The sequence below is a fragment of the Nicotiana tabacum genome, chromosome 13 (assembly GCF_000715075.1).
Source record: "Nicotiana tabacum cultivar K326 chromosome 13, ASM71507v2, whole genome shotgun sequence".
Lineage (NCBI taxonomy): Eukaryota > Viridiplantae > Streptophyta > Magnoliopsida > Solanales > Solanaceae > Nicotiana > Nicotiana tabacum.
The window spans coordinates 80284822-80309903 of record NC_134092.1 but is presented as its reverse complement, the minus strand read 5'-3'; the positions used below and the strand labels follow the sequence as shown (position 1 = coordinate 80309903).

At 37.6% G+C, this 25082-nt stretch overlaps 1 protein-coding gene across 1 annotated transcript; it reads left to right on the top strand.

The window, feature by feature from the left end:
* The first annotated feature begins 12800 nt into the window (after positions 1 to 12800).
* Positions 12801 to 19855, top strand: LOC107779794 (calreticulin-3). The gene is made up of 14 exons (XM_016600279.2): positions 12801 to 12958; positions 13484 to 13591; positions 14965 to 15157; positions 15864 to 16122; positions 16385 to 16441; positions 16527 to 16574; positions 17269 to 17355; positions 17433 to 17490; positions 17601 to 17668; positions 17776 to 17868; positions 17957 to 18013; positions 18097 to 18177; positions 18673 to 18705; positions 19580 to 19855. The coding sequence occupies exons 1-14, from the start codon at positions 12832 to 12834 to the stop codon at positions 19589 to 19591; spliced, it is 1281 nt and encodes a 426-aa protein (XP_016455765.1). The 5' UTR covers positions 12801 to 12831; the 3' UTR covers positions 19592 to 19855.
* Positions 19856 to 25082: the final 5227 nt, after the last annotated feature.

Genomic DNA, 25082 nt, shown 5'->3' with positions numbered 1-25082 from the left:
ATTGCCAACAATTAAGAGAGGAGGTAGCCCGACTATTGCCGACAATGAAGATTGCCGACTATTCAATAACGGGCATCTCCGAGAGTTCCTGAGCGATCGAGCCAAGAACCACTTTAGGAACAGAGATTCTGGTAAACATATCAAACAGGAGGAACCTCAGTACGCCATTAACATGATCATCGGTGGGGTCGACATTCCCCGGGAGTCAATGCTGAAGTGCACCAAAGTATCTATCACAAGGAAAAAATGGAGTCGGGATTATGTGCCGGGGGGAACCTTGTCCTTCAACGACGAAGACGCTGATGGCATCGTGCATCCCCACAACGATGCACTGTTAATATCAGTACTTATGAATAAATCTCGAGTTAAGCCTGTGTTAATTGATCCATGTAGCTCGGCCAACATCATCAGATCAAGGGCCGTGGAACAACTCAGGCTACAAGATCAGATCATGCCTATGGTACGAGTTTTAAACGGGTTCAATATGGCATGTGAGACCACTAAAGGGGAGATAACATTACCAGTGAACACCGCCAGGACCGTTCAGGAAACAAAGTTCTATGTGATCGTAGGGGACATGAGGTACAATGCTTTGTTCGGAAGACCATGAATTCACAACATGAAGGCGGTACCCTCGACTCTGCACCAGGTGTTGAAGTTCCCGACGCTGGAAGGAATAAAAATAGTTTACGGAGAACAACCGGCCGCAAAAGAGATGTTAGCGGTCAACTCGGTGGTCCCGATATCCACACTTTCAACACCGAAGGAGCTGGGTTCGGTCACCAAGGGAGAAACTAAATAGCAACTACTGACATCGACTCCGTCCCAACCGGAGAAGCAGGAGATGGATGAGGATGACGACTACGGGTTTCCCAGGTCTTTCATAGCTCCCGATAATTTTGACGCTACCAAATCAACGGTCGAGGAACTAGAACAAGTCGTACTGATCGAACGTTTGCCCGATCGAAAAGTATACATGGGCACAGGGTTGAATCCCGAGCTCAGGAAAAAACTCATTCAATTTCTTATAGCTAACAAAGATTGTTTCGTTTGGTCCCACCTTGATATGACAGGGATCCCGCCGGAAATAACCACTCACAGGCTAAGCCTGGACTCAAAATTTCACCCGGTCAAGAAGAAGAGGAGACCCCAGTCCGAGGTCAAACATGCTTTCATCAAGGACGAGATATCCAAACTCTTTAAAATAGGGTCTATCCGGGAGGTTAAATACCCGGACTGATTAGCAAACGTACTAGTAGTCTCCAAGAAGGGGGACAAATTAAGAATGTGTGTAGACTATAAAGACTTGTATAAAGTATGTCCCAAGGACTCTTTCCCTTTGCCTAACATCGATCGCATGATCGATGCAACGGCCGACCACGAGATTATCAGTTTTCTCGACGCTTATTCCGGGTACAACCAAATTTGAATGGACCCGGGTGATCAGGAAAAAACTTCCTCCATCACCAAATAGGAAAACCAATGGAGGTTTACATTGATGATATGTTGGTTACGTCCCTGCGAGTAGAGGACCATTTGAAACATTTTCAAGAAACCTTCAGCATATTGAAGCAATACAATATGAAGCTAAACCCGAAGAAATGTGCATTTGGAGTCGGGTCCGGTAAATTCCTCGGATTCATGGTATCCAACTGGAGAATCGAGATCAACCCCGATAAGATCAAGTACATTGAAGATATCACTTTTGTGAACAACGTGAAGGCCGTACAAAGGTTAACTGGATGCATAGCCACCTTGGGACGATTTATTTCGAGGTCATCCGACAAGAGCCACTATTTCTTCTCATTGTTGAAGAAAACTAATTACTTCTCATGGACCCCGGAGTGCCAACAGACCTTGGAAGAGCTCAAGAAATATCTATCGAGCCCACCACAACTTCACACGCTGAAGACAGGCGAACATCTATACCTGTACTTGGCAGTATCAAAGATAACGGTAAGTGGAGTACTAGTCCGCGAAGAGAAAGGTACGCAATTTCCAATTTACTATGTTCGCGGGACTCTTGGCGAGGCCGAAACTAGGTATCCTCACAATAAAATGTTGGCGCTCGCTTTGCTAAGTGCCTCTAGGAAGCTAAAACCATACTTTCAATGTCACCCCATATGTGTCGTAACCACTTACCCATTGAGGAATGTAATGCATAAACCCGAGCTCTCGGGACGGTTGGCCAAATGGGTCGTATAGATCAGTGGGTATGACATCAAATATCGGCCTAGTTCCGCCAGTAAGTCTCCAATTTTGGTAGACTTTGTGGTCAACTTTACACCGGCCCTAATACCCGAGGTCGAAGGAGAGTTGTTGTTGAACTCGGGGACTTCTTCGGGAATCTGGAGCCTCTTTACGGACAATGCCTCAAACGCGAAGGGGTCCGGACTTGGAATTCTCTTGAAACCACCCGCAGGTAATGTAGTTAGACAATCTATTAGGACTATAAAATTAACTAACAATGAGGCCGAGTATGAGGCCATGATTGCAGGTCTCGAACTGGCCAAAGGATTGGGGGCAGATGTGATCAAAGCTAAGTGAGACTCCCTCCTTGTGGTGAACCAAGTTAATGGGATGTTCGAAGTCAGATAAGAACAAATGCAAAGATACCTATATAAATTGCAGGTAACGTTAGATCGGTTCAAGGAGTGGACTCTACAACATGTGCTCGGGTTCAAAACAGCGAGGCCGATGCCCTTGCTAACTTGGGATTGTCAGTCGATGACGATGAGTTCAACTTGGGGGCGGTCGTACAACTCATGAGATCGGTAGTGGAAGAAGGTCACGCCGAGAAAAACTCAACAAGCCTAACTTGGTACTGAAGAAACAAATATATAGAATATCTGAAGAACGGAAAACTGCCTTCGGACCCTAAGGAATCGAGGACTCTTCGTACGAATGCAGCCCGATTTAGCCCGTCCAAAGACGGTACATTGTTCTGGAGAATGTTCGATGGCCCACTCGCAATATGTCTAGGACCCGGAGACACCGAGTATGTTCTGAGGGAAATCCACAAAGGCACCTGTAAAAATAAGTCAGGCTCCTCTTTGAAACTTTTTATTTCTTACATTTGATCCCCTAAATACATCGAGCCCAAGGGCCACCTCACTCAGGGACTGCCTCCCAAGGCAGATTCGGATAGCTCGGGATAATGAAGCCTGGGGGCACAAAGTTTATTTGGAAGTGCCCGAACGTTAAAGGCTACGACCACCCCTATTCGGGAACGGTTATCTCGGCTAAGCCTGGATGACTTGGGCTAACAAGACCACTGGGCATTCGAACCTCCGAATAAGGCTACCCTCGGCGAATTATAATCTAAAAACTTCTAAGTACTTTGGGAAAAACTTTCCGTCATATCAATCCCCCCACGAGTTTTAAACAAAATAATATCGAGAGAAAGGCCTGTTCGAACCTCCGAATAAGACCTAATTACTACGTGCTAAGGCATGCATTATCTTTACAATCACAAGGAAAAAAGCAAAAGAAAACGAGCTTAAAAACTATCGAAGGGAAAAAGAGCCTTATAAATATATGAAAATATCTTTACAAAGGCCAAATGGCCTTGACAAAAAAGTACAAAAGTACAAAAACAAGATAAAATATACAAGGTACTTAAACGACTTTATCTCCACCGGACCCCGCCTCGTCGCCGAGACCATCAGAGTCTTCTACGCCCCTGGATCCTTCCGAACCCTTAAGATACTCTAACTTCTTGGCCTCAGCTTCGAGCCCCTTAGAATATTTGACCTCGGCCGATAAATCAAAACCTCGAGCATGAACTTCCTCGAGGGCCTCCCTTCGGGACTGCCACTTCACATACTCGACAATATCTTTCAGGCGGTCCTAAGCTACCTCGGCATCGGCTTTATACTGGGCCACCATCTCGTCAGCATCAGCTTTGGTTACTTCAACCACCGACTTGACCGCCTTAAGCTCCTTGGCAATGGTATCTTAATTAGAAACAACCGAGCTTAGCTGAGACTGGAGCTCCTCAATCGTTTGGGACCGTGCCTTAGCCTTCTCCCTCGTCGCTCGAAACTGTACCTCTGCTGAGGTCAACTGCTCCCGGGCAGTCTCCTTTTCCAAGGCCAGGCAGTCCATCCTACCTCTCTACTCTTCGGCCTCGACCTTGAATGCATCCATCTCGGCTCGGAGCTGGTCGATCCGATCAATCTTCTGTTGAACCTGCGGGTTCCGACCATTAGACACCGTATCTAGTTCATCGTCACTAACTTCAAAAAAATTTACCTGTTCAACCAGGTTGGCATGTTCTTTCTGAGCCGCTTCTAACTCATCTCAAAAGCTCTTAGCCTCTTCTTCACGCTGCTCGTTGAGAAGTTTGTATGTGTCTCTTTTCTCCGTAACCTCTCTGACTTCGGCTTCGAGTTGGCTCAGCTCATCCCGGTACCATAGGAAAGTTTCATGGTAAAGCACCGAGGCCTACAAATACGAATAAAAATATTAGGATTATCAATGAATTAATTCAAGTATAAAAGGAAAAATTGAAATCATCGAGAGTTATCTAAAGTTACCCGGTTCAGCGCCTGTTGTGCTTCGTTGAACAAGCAGGGCACATCAACCTCGTTCATTTTGGCCTGGTCCTCTTCGGTCACTAGGCACTAGAGGTAACTAACCACACCTACTAGGGCGAAAAGAACCCAAGCATCCTATGGAACGGTAATGACAATGGACCGCTTCCGATCAGGATCCACACTCAGGGCAGGGAACCGATTGACCAATTATGGGCTCGATTTAGGCCATTCTGCCCCCGAGGTCGGACTCTTCCTCGGTACCTCTATGTCACCCAATCCGGTGACGTCTTTTGTGGTGGTGGAATCCACGCCATCAAAAAAGTAGCAGAGGGGGTCGTCCGCTCCGTGGGATCCTTCGTTGGGGCGCTCTTTCACCATTTGGGCCTCGTTGTACATGGACTCGGTGAACGAGGGTGACTCGGTGATGTCTATCACACTGAGTGCCTCCTTTGGGGTACTTCTCGTACCCCGGGAAGCCTCGGCCCCGGTCTCCTCATCGACCTCCCTGGCTTGAGGTAGATCTGCCTCACGGATCTCTGGTTCGGAGGCCCCCTTCTTTTCAAGCTGCGACGGCTTGCGGACCACTAGAACAAAAGGTTCTTCTTCTTCGGATTCGTCCCTCAACCGATAGAGCAAATCCGAAGCTGGTGCTCGGGCTCTGGTTTTTTCTTTTGACTTGCACACCAACCTTCTCCTTATTTTCTTTTTCTCCAAGCTCGGGGAACTCGGATCCCTCTTCCTCTTCTTCTCTTCGACATGTATCGGAATAGGGGACTTGGAAGAAAAGTCCTCTCCACCAACTGGAGGCCACAGCTCGACATCCTTGGATAGACCTGCAAAAAGAAGTAAAAGGAGTAAGGATTTATCGTAGAAAGTAGAATCCTAATACTACCTACTTGGGAAAGAAGTCTCACCATGGGAACGGGCCTCCCAACGGCCCTTCAAGAGTTTGCGCCAAGAGCGTTCGAAGTAGGGCATCTATGATACGATACCCTCGACCGACTCCTTGAGTCGAGGGATAACATTTGGACCCGAGCGATGGCTGCACCACCACAAAGCACTTATAAGGAAAAAAGCAGTAAGAATGAAATCGACATTCGAAAGTAAGTTATACTTACGTGATGTATTCCACTTCTCGGGAAATGACCTGCACTCAAATGGGATCAATTCTGAAGTCCTCACTCGGACAAAACGGCCTTGCCAGCCCTGAACCCGGTCCTAATCAATACTTGAAAACGGGGCTTTACTGGCCCGACGCACGAGCTTTATCAGCCCCCCCGGAAGATCGAGCACCCATCGATTTTGTTCACAAAGAACCGAAGGAGGATCCCAATCCTCCACAGTGAAGGATGAATCTGACCAAGGTATACCTCGTATCTCTTGCAAAAATCTAAAATGACCGGGTCCACCGGACCTAGTGTAAAGGGATAAGTATAAACATTTAAGTATCCCTCGACATAAGTGGTAATGGCCTCATCAGGGTCGGGGACCACTATGTCTTTATTGGCCCCAGTTCCAATCTTTTCGGACCATAGGGAGGACCTCTTCGGTGATCGAGCAGATGTATCTCGAGACCTCATCACACCGGCCATGTACCGAGGAAGGCTTTTTGACCTTGAAATCGACGTTGACCAAGCATCCCCCGGGATGAACATTTTCAAAGGAGGTTAGGGTATTGGTTTGTCGACGGCCGCGTGCGGAGCGGTCTCCTCGGCCTCAATAGACGGCCGCGAAGAAGGAGGAGTTTCTTTCTGGGGAACAGTTTTAGAAGTTTTTGCCATTTCTTTAGAGAATGAAAATGGAAGAAATTCTGAGAAAGGAGAAGAAAGAAAGGAAGTTGAAGGATTAGACTTTTTGGCTTGAGAATGAAGATGGGTAAAAGTTCTTGCAAAGGACCTCGAATAACTGGGATAAAAGTGCAAAAGAGTATTGAAATCTTAAAGGTACGAGGGTAGGATTTTAAAATCATTTAATATATTAATTATCTAATATAAATTATTTATTTATTTAAAAAATGTAATATAATTATAATTCTTTACATATTAACTTTGAACTATATATATGAGCCATAATACATTTGCATATCAAATTTGGGCTACTTTTCACGCAAATAATATTTTTTTACATAATGTTTGAAAACTACATTTACCAATTAGAACAAGCAACTATATATTTAAAAACATAAAAGATATAAAGAGATAGGGAGAAAGAGAGATTAGAAAAGTAGTTGGCAAGAGTCAATAATACTAATTATTCTGCAAACACAAAGATTCAAAAGTGAAATATGATTATATTAGTTTTTTAAAACCTTTTAAACATATAATTCATAGTGGATAAAATTATAATTATAGTTAGATATTTATATCATGAGATGACCTTTAAGAATTTGAATCAATATTAAATACATTATTTTTGTTAATATTGATAATAAATAATCAAGTCTCTAAATTATATAACTAATTAGCAAAAGAATCCTATTCAATTCTTTTCTAAATTCATGAAAAATTAATTTTCAAGTTGACAAACTCTTAGTTAGGGTACATAAAGTTATTTTAATAGAAAGAACATTGGTACTAAAACCAATCAAAAAATAAAGCAAACCCAATTATAATTTAGTATTAAGAGTCTAATTGGTAAAATATAAACTTGAAGCAATAAAGATGAAATAACAAATGACAAGTTGTATTCTATTTTAGTTGTCATAAATTAATTTTTCCTTTTTTCGCATTTGTTCCGGGAAATAATAGGTCTCTATATTTAGTTCATAATTATTTATTGTAAAATATTAACTAAACATTACTCATTTTTAGACTTTAGATTATCAGGTATCAAATTTTTAAAGAGCTATAAGCTAAACTTCACATTCCCGAATCTCTAAAAGATCAAAAAATTAAATTTTTTAATTTGTTTTATTTGTTAAATCTTTGAAGAATAACAATAACAATATTTGTATTATTTATTTTCAGTATTAAACCAATAAAATATCAACAATTTTCATAAAATATTCCCAGAAAAGTCCTCAAAATTACAATAAGGATTTGCGGACGTTAGCGAGACATGATTATTTCCTTTATTGAGCTAGCTAAATAGGGTCGACATTCATCATTTTTAGGAACTTATAATTTTTTTAAATTTTTTAACTTATAACTCTAACAAATTATATGATAATATCTAAGTGATTTTTAAACTTATTTACTTATTAATATGGGTACATGCGCAAAACGCATATTCTAAGACTAATACTATATTAAAAGCACGAAGCCCCTTAACAAAATATTATTATCTTTTTTTACCCTTCAAAAAAAGATTTCACACTAGACAAAATCATAATTTAATTTAATTTTCCTAATATTTAGGAATTTGATATCAAGTAAAATTTTAATTATTAAATTTTTTCTTATTTGAAAAATTAATTAACACCAAAAAAAGAAAAATATCAAGTTGACACCTAAATTAGATAAATCAAAGTAGGAAACTAAATATTGTGCACCTAGAACTCTATTAGGTTTAGGAGTCTTCATTATGAGTACAAGCGAATTGGATTTTAAATATTTTTCTTTTATGAAAAAAAATATCCTTTGAATTTTGGCAGGGTAGCTTCCGTTCCTTCTCCAAGGAAGTTCAACAAAGGTGGAACAAAAGGCCTTTTACAATATTAATTATAATAACAATTATCCTGAATTAAAAATTGCATCTTCCATAAGCTTTGATTTTTTTATAAGGTAAATAAGTAATTTTAATTTATGCATTATATTTAAAGATTATTACATTGAAATTTTATAATAATCGCTAGGCTACATGTGCAAAGCACGTACTCTATAACTAGTATATAAAAAAGTCACAATGAGCGTTATGATCTAGTGGTCAATAAAGTAGGCGTAATCATTGGAAAACCAGATTAAAAATTTAACAAAAGTACTAGAGATTTCTTTTTAAGTCCGTTTGGCCAAACTACTAAAAACTGCTTATTTTGAGAAGTACTTTTGTTCAAAAGTATATTTTGAAAAAGTACTTTTGAAAAATAGTAGTTTGTCTTTGGCCAATTCATTTTAAAAGCGTTTTTTACAATATTTGATAAGCAAATTGTGTTTGGCCAATCTTTTCAAATAATACTTTTGAGTAACAAATTACGAAAAAGAACAATAAGTTTTTAATTTACAAATAGTATTATTTATAAAAGAGAATTGAATTTATAAAATATAAAGTAATATATATATTAAAATTTTTAATCAATATAAAATATAATTATTCAAAGAAATAATATTGGGTGTATGGTATTACTTATTATTTACATGATAATTTAGACATATCAAAATTACATCGTTCAATATAAATTAAAAATTTACACCATAAATCCTATACAAAAAAAGAGATCTATTTATAGAAGGGAGACTATTTCAAAGAAGAATAAGAGTAGAATAGAAAACAATGAAAAATAAGAAAAATAAAGAAATGGATGGTAGAAACAAAAAATAAAAAGAAATAGTTAAATTAATGATGAATAATTTGGAAAATATAAATTTTTTGTAAGAACACTTTTGTCTTGAAATCTGCATCTTGGAAGAAGTTAGAATTTGTAGCTTCTTCCTAAAAACAAAAAAATTACTTCTGGTGGTGCTCAAAAGCACTTTTCTACCTTGGCCAAACACTTTAAATTTCCAAAAACGTATTTTTTTTTGACTAAAAAAGTACCCTCCTAGAAGCTTGGCCAAACATGCTCTTTATTTTTCGAAGTTCACTAGTGAGAAAAAGTAGGTATACGATAAAATAGAAAAGATGCGCGCAAACAGAGGCGGAGCTAGAATTTCAACCTTACGAAATTTAGAGTTTAGAATGACGACTTCAAATGCTAATGAATGAGTTTTAATTGGGCGGGAGGGGGGGGGGGAGGGGGGCGAGACAGGGCAGGGTGACCCACTAAAGTTTTGGCCCGCCCTGCCCTACCTCGTTTAGCCTTCTTTCAAAATCTTGCCCTGCCCTGCCCTGCCCTGTCCCCACCCTATTAACCGCTGCTTCGCCCTGCCCCATTTAGTTTTTTTTATTTTTTTTTACTCTTAACATTTTTTTGTATGTTGCTTAATCTTATTTTGTTTTATTTTTTCAATACTTATTGAAACACTTAAAATCAACGTGTCAACCAGAGTTGGGTGTATCGGTCGAAGAAGTATGGTTTTTTTTTAAAAATGTTATATAGTTTATCAATTAGCAAAATTCCCCTGATATTAATGCTTCAACCCAAGTAATTAAAGGGAGAAATTCAAAAATAGCCAAATTTACAAGTGGTCATTCAAAAATAGCCAAAATTTCAAAAGTCATCGAAATTTAGCCACTTTTCATGTAAAGATAAATCTGAACGAAAACACTGTTCAAAATCCGGAAAATACTCCAGAATAATATACTGGAGTTTCAGCAAAGTATACTGGAGTATAATATACTAGAGTTCCAGCAAAGTATACTAGAACTCCAGTATATTATATTGGAGCCAACAAAGTATACCGGTCCATCATAATATGCTGGAAGTTCATACACAGGTGCACCGAACTCCAGTATATTATGCTGAACCGGTCTCTGTTGCAGCAAAATAGTAGCTATTTTTCAATGACTTGGCAATCGCCGATTATTTTTGAATGACCAGTCCGAAAAATGGCTAGTCCGTTCTTTTTCGGGACACATAGGCTATTACAGACGCATCAAAATATACTTTTCGAAGCGCGGCTCGTGTCCGTCTCAGTCTCTGATTAGCGAGTTCAGTTGCTTGCTGGGCGGTAGAGTCGCTAGACTGAGACTCAAGCGACCAGCTCGGTGAAAACGAATCCCGTATTCCATGTGAGTCAGTTAACTTCGATTAGACCAGACCACCCCAGAGAGGAACGTGCCCACGATGACACCACCAGATGTTGTAGATAAACCTACCTTCAGAGCACAGTTTCGATAGTACAGTTCAATGTGCCGATAATTCATCTTCAAAAATCATTCTATCTCTGTTTGCCGCCTCAAGCGAGCACTTTATGGCCTTCTTTTGGGGAAAACGATTCATAAGCCTTCAACAGGATAAGAAACTTGAGAGGATCGACGAAGCTGAGAGCGGGATCCAGAATTTGAGGAAGCGACTGGAAGGGAAGCCCTCTAGTCCCGAGCTTGGTAAATAAGGCCGTGGGAAATTTTTTTTCTTCCGGCCTTTAAGTGATAGAAGGAGTCAATCTTGCGTTCTCTCTCTTAGGTAGGTCAGTCAGATCGGGTTAACTTGGCCGGTAAAGCTTGTGTTCCAGGTCAATAAAGACTACAAACTAGTACCGCTAACAAGAAGCTAACAAAGTCAGGTTGCTAAAGAAGAGCTTGTTCCGACTCCGGATATAGCACGTAATTAAATGGCTAACTATTTAAGCCACTTAAGAATTTCAGTTTGTGAAGGGTCACATCAACGTACAAAAGAGAGAATCAAATATTCTTGTACGTTCAACAGGTAAATGTATTTTTGTTCTAGTCATTAGTAATTAAGGATTATGTATATATGATATTGAATAGAACTAGAAAAGAAGAAGAACGTCTTGACTTAATTCTTATTATTCTGCATGTTGCAGGGTTAATTTCGATGATGGTCATTGAACTATCTTCCAATTTCATTAATTATTATCTAAAAGTAATTAAACTTTATTATTATTACTTAAAAATCATTTTGCCTCAAACCCCTACCATAAATATGACATGACATAAAATTTAATAAAAATAAATCCAAAAATAAATGTCACATAAGCTTAAATGGGTCATATTCACTTTAGATCCATGTCTCCCTTAATATAATTTGACCCAAAACCCAAATGGGTTTAATAAAAAAAATATTAAATTCCACATTAGTTTAAAATAATTATTCTATACTATAAAGTTTTTGCATAATGCACTTTCATAATTATTCTAGATTAAAATAATCTATGCTAGAAACAAAATAATTATGTGGCATAGATTATTTTAGTATAGAATAATTATTTTAGTACAAACAAAATAAGAATTTTCTAGCATAGATTATTTTACTATAGAATAATTATGAATGTGCATTATGTAACAAGAAAGGCAAAAACTTTGTAGTATATGATAATCATTTTAAACTAATGTGGAGTTTAATAATTTTTTTTATTAAACCCATTTGGGTTTTGGATCAAATCATATTAAGGGAGACATAAATCTAAAGTGGGTATGACCCATTTAAGCTTATGTGGCATTTATTTTTGGATTTTTCTTATTAAATTTTATGTCATGTTATATTTATGGTAGGAGTTTGAGGCAAAATGATTTTTAAGTGACAATGATAAATTTTAGTTACTTTTAAGTGACAAAAAATAGTTGAATGACTTTAGTGAAATTGAAAGATAGTTCAATGACCATCATCGAAATTAACCCGCATATTGCATGTATGCAATATTTTCCAGCAATATTTAAACAAAGGAAAGAACTCTACTAATTAGTTCTTGTTGAGAATGGAGTTGCAGATTTGTTGAAGAGGAGAGATGCTTGCGATAAATCCGTAGAGAAGAAGGGTTTCTTCGGAGAAGGTTGCTAGGCCTTCAAAAAATGTCGGATTCGAGTGCTGAGTAACCATTAAAATGCGGGGTTCATCCTTTTTTAACCCGATCTGACTCCTAACCTGAATCTTGCCCTGCCCTATCCTATTAAAATTTTTCAAAGATTAAATTTTGCCCGTCCTGCCCTATTTAAATGATCCCCTGCCCCGTACTATTAAGAGATTACCCTGCCCCGTCCTGTCTTGTCCCACCCAAATTGTCATCCCTAAGTTTTGAATTTAATATTTATACATATTTAATGAATTTCTTAATATAAATATGTTGGTTGAGTATAAGCTATTACGTTCGATCTAACCTGAAGCTCAAATTCTGCCTCCCTGCGCGCAAGTTAACCTGAGACAATTAATATCCGAGACAATCATTGTAAAAAAGTGAGTATTACATAAAATTCATACAAATGATTCAAAAGATTGGAACTTTCTTAACAAATGGAGTTCCCACTATCAAAGTAGGACTATGAACCAAAAAGGTGGCACCAGAAGCAATTGTATTGGACGAAGCAACGTGCAAATCCATTTTTTATTGGAGTCTAAAAAGAAAAAATGAAAAAGAATATAAATTCTACTAAAAAATTAAAATAAAATAAATTCTATATAAAAATCAAAAAAGACTAACGACCTGGATATTACCGTAAATATATAAAAGTCAAGATCCAAAATGCAAAGCAACTTTCTATAAGTAGCCAAACGACCCCAAAATTTTCATAAAAAGAGCAGATGGCTCTCTCCGAGCATAAACCAAGTAGACTCCTATTCTCATTGGAAACTTTTCTACTAGTTTTGCTCTTCTTTACACTTGTCACTTCTTCAGTATCTGAAATCTTCTTTGAAGAAAGCTTTGATGGTAAATTCGTTATATTTATTTATTTATTTATTCTGAGTTTAATAGCATTTCTTGCTTCCAGTTTTTTTAGCTTTGAATTCTATATTATTTGAATTGTATGAAAAGAATTTATTTTTAAGTCACTTTCGGTTTGGGTGAGCTTGTGGTCGTGTTTTACTTGGAAGAATAGAATCTATTGCTGAGCTTTTCTTTTTGTGCTTTCTTCCATTTTCTTATGAGTTGACCCCAAAGGTTTATTGGATGAACTTAATTTCTGTACTTAAATATGCTTGGCTACTAAATACGTACATGGGTTGTATCTTCAGTTGAGCTAGACAGTATCTTTGAAAAATAGGTTGATTCTGGGTTTGCGGAATGGGATTTGTTTAGATAATTAGCAAGTCACTTTGTAATTGAACTGCTTAAATGTGTAAGTATTTGAAGTTGGTCTTTATGATGGATTGTAAGAGGAAGAGACCCAAGTGATCCTTTCAATTCTGATTATTATTGTTCTTATTTTTTTTTTTTATATTGGATGTGGAAAAGATGGATGGAGGAGCAAATGGGTGAAGTCAGACTGGAAAATCAGTGAAGGAAAATCAGGTTCATTTAAGCACACGGCCGGCACATGGGCTGGTGATCCTGATGACAAAGGTTTGACTTTTGGAAGTCTCCATCTGTATGCATAATGGGTTGTTTTATCAAAATATCCAATAGAAATTTGGGTAGAGTTATATTACTCTATATACAGTGATTGCGATATTTATGCTTTCAAATGGAACTGCAATATGCTAGGTTTATTGGTACTTGATGATTTGTTGCTAATATGTTATCATACTTTTCATGTGGGAACATAAAGTATATGCCGCTGACTTGCAGTATAAGATCACAAGTGTCAACAACTTAAAGTAGTAAAATGAAAGGGGTACATTCTCAAGCTTTGGAGTGTCTGTTAGATGGTTCTCATCAAAGGTTTTCCTGCTTTCGAACTTTAGAGTCAATTCCTGAATGCATTTGAGTAAGAATGTCGAAGGGCATTTGGTCACTTTTTCTATTTTTATTTTCTCTCCAAAGTGAGGTGCATTCGGTAGCTTATCTCGATGTTCAACTTTAACACAAATTGCAATCAGAGGCAAGGAAATACTGTGAACACTAGATTGACTTATCATGAGATGAGATGCACTTGCGAGAGGAAGTAGAGCTTTTATCATCGGGCTTTCCTACCTTTAAATCACCTGATATGGACAGGTGGCATTTTATGCTTGTCCAGCTTGTCAAAATGGTATCATTACCGAAGCACTTAATCCGGCTAATCAATTGTATCATCGGATTCGTAGCTTTGAATATTTTTTTTTTAAAAAACTTTCTGCTGCTTCATCATCTCTGCTTTGCTGCAAAACCATTTCACTTATACGCCATACTATAAATTTGTTGCATAGGAACGTGAAATACTAGCCATTCATTCCATTCATTGGTCTAACTGTAAATGGTATCTTCTTAGGATGGTATTTTTCTTTATTAAGTTTATGAAAGTTGACGGTTTAGTGTCTAGATATGCTAATGGTGAAATCTCCTGATAGTGTGTTGCTATCATAATTTGATTTGTAGGAGCAATCCACCTGTTTTACTGTTTCCTATTCTAACTCTTTAAAGCACAACAGATTTACAATGTTAAATGATTTCTAGTAATTGATTAAACCAATAAGGGGACCATCGAAGTTGATCAATCAAATAAAAATTTGAAGTCTTGGACTACATATATATGTTGTTTGAGACAGGTATTATATCTTTTTCAAGGAATCTTCATGATTATTTTTGTTTGCAGTTTCAAGCTCTTCAGATCCAGATAGCTAATTCCTATTTGATGAAGTAATAATTTGTTTGATGTCTCGTTACTTGATATAGTGAAAACAATGAAGTAGTCTCCTTACTTTGTAAATCTCTCATACTCAACCACAAGTCCTTGTGCTTTTGTTTGGCTGATGAAGAATTCAGTGGCAGATTTAAGATGATACTGATTTTTGCAGGTATCCAGACAACAAACGATGCCAAACATTTCGCGGTCTCTGCAAAGATACCGGAATTTAGCAATAAAAACAGAACACTGGTTGTACAGTATTCTATAAAGTTTGAGCAAGATATTGAATGTGGAGGGGGTTATATAAAGCTTCTCTCTGGATATGTCAATCAGAAGAAATTTGGGGGAGACACCCCATACAGGTCATTTCTTGTTATGTTCAGAATGTGAACTTCCTCTTTCTCCATTTAAGACATACCATAATCTGGATATTTTGTGATCTGCATAAGCATTGGTTTTAGCAGCATCTTTTCCCCCTTTCCTGTGAAGGATTTTTTTGACTGGGCACTACCTCTTTTCAAATTTTGAAATATGGGAATTATGCAGGAATTCTTAGTGCGAAATTTACATGTAATTTTGAAACACGCCAGCGATCTCCCTGATCCGATATCCCTTAGCAGCACAACCACTCTCTTTTTCTGTGTGTCTTACCTATGACCCTGATTAGTTAAGGATCGCCAGTTGGTTAAACATGCATTTTCATCAAATTCATGAGTGGAATTTGTACACTGAATATCTTAGTTCTAAGAGTTGCTGATAATCCAGTAAAAGAATCAGAGTCGAAAAGCAGTGCGAAGTAACAATGACAACATACCCACTGGAATCCCATAAGTGGAGTCTGGGAGGGTAATATGTACACAGACCTTACCCTTACCTTAGAGAGGTAGAGAGGCTGTTTCCGATAGACGAAAAGTAGTGCGAAGTAAAGAATGCAATTCCTTATATGTGGAAGGGAAGAGCTGCTCCTCTATTTTGCATATCCCCCAGTTTATTATTTGTGTCATCGTACTTTCTGACCTGGAAGCATCCTTTCTAAAATATGTTTGCTAATCTTTCTTGTTGCTGCAGTTTTATGTTTGGGCCAGATATCTGTGGTACACAGACGAAGAAACTTCATGTTATACTTTCCTACCAAGGCCAGAATTACCCCATCAAGAAGGAATTAGAATGTGAAACAGACAAATTAACACATTTCTACACGTTCATTCTTAGACCTGATGCATCCTACAGCATCTGGATTGATGGTCGAGAAAGAGATTCTGGAAGTATGTACACAGACTGGGACATACTTCCTCCCCGCAAAATCAAGGATGTAAATGCAAAAAAGGTATACCAACTTGAGGTTAGGCGGTTTTGCAAAACTTAGGAATACCTGCCAAGGCCTAACTTTATTTATTACGTTTGCACACTGGTCATAAATTTGGCTGAGAAAGAGATTCTCATTATAAGCTGATATTCCCTTTATCTCTTTCAAGTTGAGAGATTGGACAACTATTGTTTTTTAAACTGCCTTCTGTCCCTTTGCTACTTTACGAAGTTTTTGGTACTTCTCTGGTGTTTGCCCCCTCACTTATTTCCTTGCTTTATAGCCTGCAGACTGGGAAGACAGAGAATATATTGAAGATCCAGATGACATCAAACCTGAGGTAATTTATATTGTACGTGGTTAGATTTCTGTAGTTTTTAGCTATTTGCCTTGATTGCAGACTTTCTTGGATCTTTTTACTCCAGGGATATGATTCTATTCCGAGAGAGATTCCAGACCGGAAAGCTAAAAAGGTTAGGTTTCAACTGGAACATAATTAAATGAAACCGTGTTCATTTCACCTGCATTGTTGATGAGGTTTTATGTACTCCTTTTCTGAGATATGGTCATTCTAGAACGGCTTTTCCATTTAGTTTTATAAGTTTCTATATGTTTTTGCAATCTCTCTCTCTGTTTCTCTCATATATATAACTGTGCCTATGTGAGCTTCCATCCTATTAAATTTTTTGTATTATTGGTTCCAATCTGCAAAAATTGTAAAATATAGTTGACCCTACTAGTTTGAATGAGGCATGCTAGTTGTTGTAGTGAAGGCCTCTGTCTCTCTCTCTCTCTCTCCATTATGTCCTTTTCATCTTTGCCCCACCTGCATTGCACTACCAATATTTTTTGGTTAGCACTTGAGGTAGGAAAAAGCAAGATTCAATCAGACAATGAAGTCTTATTCAGTCCGATACCACAAGATTTTCTTTCTTGTCATCTCTGTTTTAGTTGGATTCTTTCCATCTAGATCGCATCCCTATAGAAGAGGCTAAAGCTTCTTTGTAGTGACAGACGGAGAGAGGACACTGGACAGATAGTTTTCTGGTTGATATATTATCAAAGCGTAAGAAATTTGTCATATAAGATGCATGATATAAAGTGACGAGACTACATCTTCTAAGTTGATTAACCTATATATCAAAAATTTGCTTTTCTTTTGATCAGCCAAATAACTGGGATGATGAAGAGGATGGTATGTGGAAGCCACCCAAAGTACCTAATCCAGCATACCGTGGTCCATGGAAAAGGAAGGTATGTGAAAATCCTTTTGAATGGTTGGTTATTAAGCATGACTTGGAGTATCTACCGACTTTATTTTTATGATGCAGAAAATTAAGAATCCCAACTATAAAGGAAAATGGAAGATTCCTTGGATTGATAATCCAGGTAATCAATGTTTGCAATCATATCAAATTGAATTTTGATGCGTGTGACACTGCCATGAAGTTTTAGGAGATTATTGGAAAATAAACTCTGATGTTTCTCTTTGTTTCCAGAATTTGAAGATGACCCTGATCTCTACGTACTGAAGCCGATCAAATATGTTGGTATCGAAGTTTGGCAGGTAATATAGACCATCTTTACTTGGGCAATGTCATCTTCTCTAACAGCTAACTCTGCATTTTTTTAATTTATATTGTAACAAGTGGAATATAATATGTCGGAATGCAGGTAAAGGCAGGTTCTGTTTTTGATAACATTTTGGTGTGTGATGAGCCAGATTATGCAAAACAAGTGATTCAGGAAGTGTTTGCCAATAGGGAGGTCTGTACTTGATTCTCCATCTTTTACTGGCAATTTGCAGCTTGATTTCTCTTCTAGTGCTTAAGAATTTCTTAAACCATTCCTTCAGGCTGAAAAGGAGGCTTTTGAAGAGGCAGAGAAAGTGAGAAAAGCAAGAGAAGAAGAGGTAATGGTTCTTGCTTATCAGTAACATTGTGCGTAACCTTCTTTTGCTGAAGCATGAGTTCTAAAATGGTTGGAAATTCTCAGGAAGCTCAAAGAGCAAGAGAGGAAGGTGAAAGGAGGAGACGAGAAAGGGGTCGGGACCGACAACGGGACAGATACAAGAGGGTTAGTGTCTGTATATTCCGATTTTTAGATATGCTTTTACCAGTCAGTTTCCTTGCAATATTTTGCTTTTCATTTGCCTTGTTCATCTCTCCTTTTGTTCCTTAAGCCTTCCCTGTTAAAGATTTTAATGAAAAAGTTCAGTTAAAAGCTGCAATTCCATGACAACTTATTTCTGCATGCTGATTTTCTTTCAACGATCGAAACTTCAGAATTTGTTTGTCTATCGCTTTCTATACTAAATTGGATCTTTACTTCCTCGTGTTTCTGAAGCCTAATTTTGCAAATTAATTCCACCAGAAATACTTGAAGCTTCTGGCCTTTGGTTAAGTCAGTTGTTTTTGTAGGGAAAAAACCAAAAACCAATACAGTTTGTTTGATAAGTTCTTAAATAGGTGCCACTGTCAATAATTGTTTTGACATCCATGTCTCTTTGTTTTACTGTACATTTGTTTTGAAATTATAATTTCTAATTTTTGATGTTATACTTTTCTGCAGCGCTATCACCACGATTATATGGATGACTATCATGTAAGCTCAGATATCTTCTCTTCCTATCCCACCCCTGCCTCCCCTAATCCAAGATAACCAGACTATCATGTTATACTTATTGTTTATTGGCCCAAATAATGTCCACGTCACAGCCTATGAAGAAAATATTTTAGTTAATTCATTAAAAAAGATTGATTCTTTGAAATTTTTATGGAGTTCAAGTAATTAACTGTGAAGAAAATAATCACTCTGTTTTGGGCTTAAGTTTGAAATGTTGATGCTTTCAAATGGATAGATATATCCTTGGTTTGTTATGTCAGAGCTGCAAATTGCACATTGCTGTTGCAAACAAAATTTCTTGCAGGACAAAACTTTAACTGGTTGTTGGAACCATACATTGTCAAAAACATTCTCTTAAATGCTTCATTTTGCATAATATTTTTAATTTCCGTGATGAATAATCTAAGAAAGGCATACTTACAACTATTTCATCCATTATAGGAAAACCCAAGTTGTATTTTTCTTCCAATATCTCAAATATGTTGTAGTTAATAGATTTTTCCTGCAATGCACATAGTTTCAATATGGTGTAAGTAGAGGTTACAGTAATTAACGCAGTTAACACACATTAGTGAAATTCACAGTCATATCCAGTATAATTTGTAATTTTATATAGTACAACATGAAACAGAGGTTACTGAGACAAATTATAACAAGGCAAGTAAATTGTTTAATACTAGAAAAGATGGAACGATGAAGCGTAATGATCAACAATGTTTGAAAAGCCCTACTCGAAAGGTTGAAATTAATCTGGTGAATGAATTAGTGCTTGGTAGATGAATTTCTTGTTTTGTTGGGCATGTTATACCTTGCACTTTCAGTGACATTAGTTGCTCTTCTGCTGTTGTTGCAGGATGAACTTTAACTTGGTGTTAAGACCATACTACATTTTCCACTCCCAGAGATGGCGTTTGGATTTATGTGTTCCTCTTGTTGTATTTTGCTATTGTTGTATCTACATTCTTCATAATACAAACTCATTAGGCATAAGAAATGCATTTTGTATCTCTGAAACTAGTATGGTTTGTGTTGAGAGCTGTCAGCTGAGTGTCAAAGCTTGGTTAGCCTGACTATTCTGGAAATGTGCAACGATATTGAAATTGAAAATTCCGTCTCCTTAATCATGCAATTAACTGAGTGGATATGGTTCGGTTTGGATGCAGCTTAAGCTTAAAGATTTTGCTCATAGCTCTTTTGTTTCTATTAAAGGTTGAAAATTTGAGTAAATGAAGCAGGCATTAGACCATAAATACTATAGTGTTGATTGAAAAAGCTACGTTTGGCTCACTTCAAGGTTTTGGTCTAGTGGTAATAGCATAGTGTATGATGTACATCACGGCCTGGAATTTTTATTATTTTTATTATTATTATTATTTTTTATTCCTTCCGTCCAAGAGTTTCCCACCTTGCTCTCGGGATGACTCAAACTCACAACCTATTGGTTGGAAGTGGAGGGTGCTCACCACTAGAGCAACCCACGACCAGGAACTTTATTGCAGACAAGAGCTTTTAATTGTAGAGGGACGAGTCAAGTATCTGCTCGTTTCAAACTTAGCACTACTCATGAAGATTTCTTGATTATTAGAAATAAAAAACAGAATAGGTTTAAATGTACCCCTCTACTATGGAATATTGGGTAAAAATACCTTTCGTTTGAGTATTGGAACGAAAAGACTCTAGGGCCACGTGGAGAGTATAACAATCCTTTAATTTCCTCTTGTGATTCAAGTTGTTCGCTTTTTTAATAGGAAAAAATAGTTTAAAATTTTTTTTCTAAAAAAGAAACCCAATATAGATAAAAAATGTATCATATATTACACAATACATACTTACTCATAGATACTATACTCATAAAATCGAGTTCTGTCACATAGTTTTTTCTTTCACGCCGACAATCAAGATCGATCTAGAGTTTCCCCTTCAACCTCTGTATTTTAGGTTTCTTAGTGTAATTCGTTTCATTCAGCTACTATTCAATGCAATGAAACAGAGTAGTATATTCTATAATCGTTGCTCTTTAGACACTGGTATTAGTTTGGGTGTTTGGGATTTAGGTTTCAGAGTTGACAAATGTTACGATCCACATTATCTTGATTTTCACATTTGTATCACTTTCCAGATTCAACTGTGAAATACGTAGGAGTCACTATGAGGCGCACGTGTGCAGTGAGGCAGTTACGGAGCTGGAACCATCCGAAAGTTAATTATAGCTAACTCTCTTTCCCTTCGTTCCCATATAAGCTGAAGAATGAAGCTACGGTAATACACTATTGAATTGTGATTGATTTCAATAAAACTCTCTCTCTTCTCTATAAATTCTCAGACTCAACCCAGCTAAGGATCTGTTCAAGGGAAATTCTCCTAATTTTGCTCTTTAGGACACTTAATTCTTTCTTAATTATGTTAGCGTGTATTATTGGTATCAGAGCCGATCTTTCCTTGGGCATGCGAAGTTAAAAGTGGGGGAGCACAATACCAGAATTCAGGAACTTCACCGAGATTTGGATGGCCTTCGAGGTTCATTCGAAGGAATTGCTGGAACAATGGAAGAACTGCTAAGAACTATGGATGAAAGACTTGCACATTCGATGGAGGAACTCAAGAAGATTCTTCTGACGGGTGGGGGTAATCCACGACATGTAGAGGAAGGTGTAACAACTACAGAATCTAGGGCTCATCAAAAGGTGGAATATGAGTTTCCTACTAAGAGCCATCAATTTGAATTTCCCAAGTTTGATGGAATCGGGCTTCGCGATTGGTTGTATCAGTGCAGACAGTTTTTCGAGGTAGACGAAACTCCTAAATAAGGGGCTGACCTAGTTGGGGAGACTATGTGAGATGTTTGTATGCGAGATTTGGGTCAGAACTATTCGACGATCCAATGAGCGATTTGAAGGATCTTAAGCAGGTAACTCCTATACAAGACTATGTGAATTTGTTTGATCAATTATTAACTAGAGTGGAATTGAATGAGGAATATGTTGCTAGTTGTTTTCTGAGAGGTCTTAAACCTGAGATTGGCTTACCAATCATGATGTTTGCACCTAGATCCCTATAGAAAGCCATTACCCAGCTAGAATTCAAGAACAGACCTTACTCATATAAAGACAAACCTTGAAAAATGTTCCTGTTCTTTCTACCCCTAGACCAACCCCACCTACTCACAGAACCCACACCAAAATTACTCTAAACCAAATCCGTCTTTCCAAAAAATGCAAAGTTCTTATTTAGGAACCACTAAACCATCTTATACAAATTCAAGAATTTTGAGCCCTGCTGAGATAGATGAAAATAGGGCTAAGGGATTGTGCTTCCATTATGACGAAAAATATGTTCTAGGACATGTATGTGCAAAGAGGAGGCAATTATTTTCTATAGAGGTGGTAGAACTAGAGGAGCAAGAGAATCGTGATGAGGAAATTTTATTTGATCCTTCTGAGTTACTGAACGTGGAAGGATTTTCCTATGATGTCGACTCTAATGGGACTATCCTACCTCATGTCTCTATATATGCTATGTGTTGTTGCGGAAGCCAAATGTATATAGTGTGAATGAATCACAATTACTATATCAAAATTATGACAACCACTAAATAATAAACAAGACAATAAGACAACAATAAAAGAACACCAGAATTTACGAGGTTCGGTCAATTTTGCCTACTTCCTCGAATACAATCAATATTTTATTCCACTCCAAAATTACAAGTGAAATAATACTAAAGATAGAAGATACAAATGCCTTAAGAAGATAAAAAGGCAAATGAGAGGTGTATTTAAATCCTAAACATTAGGCCTCCTTTTATAGGGTGAAATTCCCATTCAAAAATTGTCATCCACCGATGTAGGACTTTTGACAATTTTAACAAATCTCCACCTTGGCAAAATTCCACATCTTCAATTTTCTCTCAATAACAAATTTTGTTTGTGTCTTCATCTTCAATTTTTAGTGTTCAACAATGTTGATCAAATCCAAACAATGTTGAAACTTGACCGCAGTCATCACTTTTGTCAGCATATCAGCAGGGTTCTCCGTAGTATGAATTTTCTTTACCGTGACTCCACCTTCTTCTATGATTTCTCGTACGAAATGATACCGAACATCAATGTGCTTCGTCCTTGCATGATAAACTTGGTTCTTCGCTAATTGAATAGCACTTTGACTATCACAAAAAATTGTAATATTTTTTTGTTCAATACCAAGCTCCTTTAGCAACCCCTGAAGCCAAATTGCCTCCTTCACAGCCTCTGTAATAGCCATGTACTCTGCCTCTGTTATAGACAAAGCAACTGTTGACTGCAAAGTAGACTTCCAACTAACTGGTGTCTTTGCAAAAGTAAACACATAACCAGTAGTTGACCTTCGTTTGTCCAGATCACCCGCAAAATCTGAGTCACAATATCCAACTACAGACCGATTGCCTTCCTGCTCAAAAACTAACCCAACATCTACAGTACTATGAATATACCGTAGAATCCATTTCACAGCTTGCCAATGCTCCTTTTCTGGATTATGCATATATCTGCGAATAACTCCAACGGCTTGTGAAATGTCAGGTCTCGTACAAACCATTGCATACATCAAGCTACCAACAGCATTTGCGTATGGTACCCTTGACATATACTCCTGTTCAGTTTCATCCTTTGGCGACATAGTAGTACTTAGCTTAAAATGGGGAGCAAGTGGTGTACTAATTGGCTTAGTCTTCTTATCTATGCCAAAACGCTGTAGTACTCTCTTCAAATATTCTTTCTGAGATAAACAGAGTTTCTTTGAACGTATATCTCTTATTATCTCCATGCCAAGAATTTTCTTTGCCTCACCCAGATCCTTCATCTCGAACTCCTCCTTTAGTTGAATTTTCAACTTATTAATTTCTTCCGAATTCTTGAAAGTTATTAACATATCATCAACATATAGGAGAAGATATACAAAGGAACCATCATTAAGTTTGCGCAAATACACACAATGATCGTATTTGCTTCTCTTGTACCCTTGCCGCAACATAAACTTGTCAAATCGCTTGTACCATTGTCTAGAAGATTATTTCAATCCGTACAACGATTTTTCAAGTTTGCATACCATATTTTCTTTTCCAGCAACTTTGAATCCTTCTGGCTAAGTCATGTAGATTTCCTCCTCCAAGTTTCCATGTAAAAACGCAGTTTTTACATCCATCTGAACTAGTTCCAAATCCAACTGTGCTACCAAAGCCAACATAATTCTAATGGAGGAATGTTTTACAACTGGAGAAAATACTTCATTGTAATCAATTCCCTCCTTCTGAGCATATCCTTTGGCCGCCAATCTTGCTTTGTAGTGAACATCTTCTTGGTTAGGAAATCCTTCTTTCTTTGCAAATACCCATTTGCACCCAATTGTTTTCTTTCCCTTCGGGAGATTGGCCAATTTCCATGTATGATTCTGATGAAGGGACTACATTTCTTCATTCATGGAAATCCTCCACTTATCTTCTTCTGAACTTTGGATTGCATCTTTATATGTGGTAGGAATACCATCAGCTACAATTGAGGTTGCGCAAGCAACCGTCTCTATGAGACGAACAGGTTTCGTTATTGTCCTTTTTGGCCTGCTGGTTGCTATTGATTCAAGTTGTTATCGAGGTTCCTGAGTTGGAATCTCCCTCTCTACTGGCTCTTCTTCCAGAAGGTAATCTTCATGAGTTTCCTCCCCTGTTTCTTGTGTAGGAAAAATAAATTTTCCCTCAAACTCCACCTGCTTTGATGCACCACCAGTTTGTTTGACATCTTCAACTGTCACCTTATCTGTTATGGCAGATTCATCAAAGGTAACATCTCTGCTGAATATAATATTCCTTGTCTCTGGACACCATAAGCGGTATCCTTTGACTCCAGAAGTAATCCCCATAAATATAGCCTTCTTTGTTCTCGGATCCAATTTTGACTCTTTCACATGATAGTATGCAATTGAGCCAAACACGTGCAAAGAGTTATAATCTACAGCAGGTTTTCCGTACCATTTTTCAAATGGTGTCTTGCCATCAATAGCAGCAGATGGTAGACGATTAATGAGGTGGCATGCATATGTAATTGCCTCAGCCCAAAATTCTTTGCCCAAGCCAGCATTGGACAACATACACCGTACCTTCTCCAGTAAAGTCCGGTTCATACGTTCTGCCACTCCATTCTGTTGTGGTGTATGTCTGATAGTGAAGTGTCGGACGATGCCATCATTTTCACAGACCTTATTGAAATGATCATTTTTGTATTCACCTCCATTGTCTGTGTGAATACACTTGATCTTCCTGCCTGTTTGATTCTCTACCATCGTTTTCCATTTGAGAAAAATTCCCAACACTTCATCTTTCCTCTTCA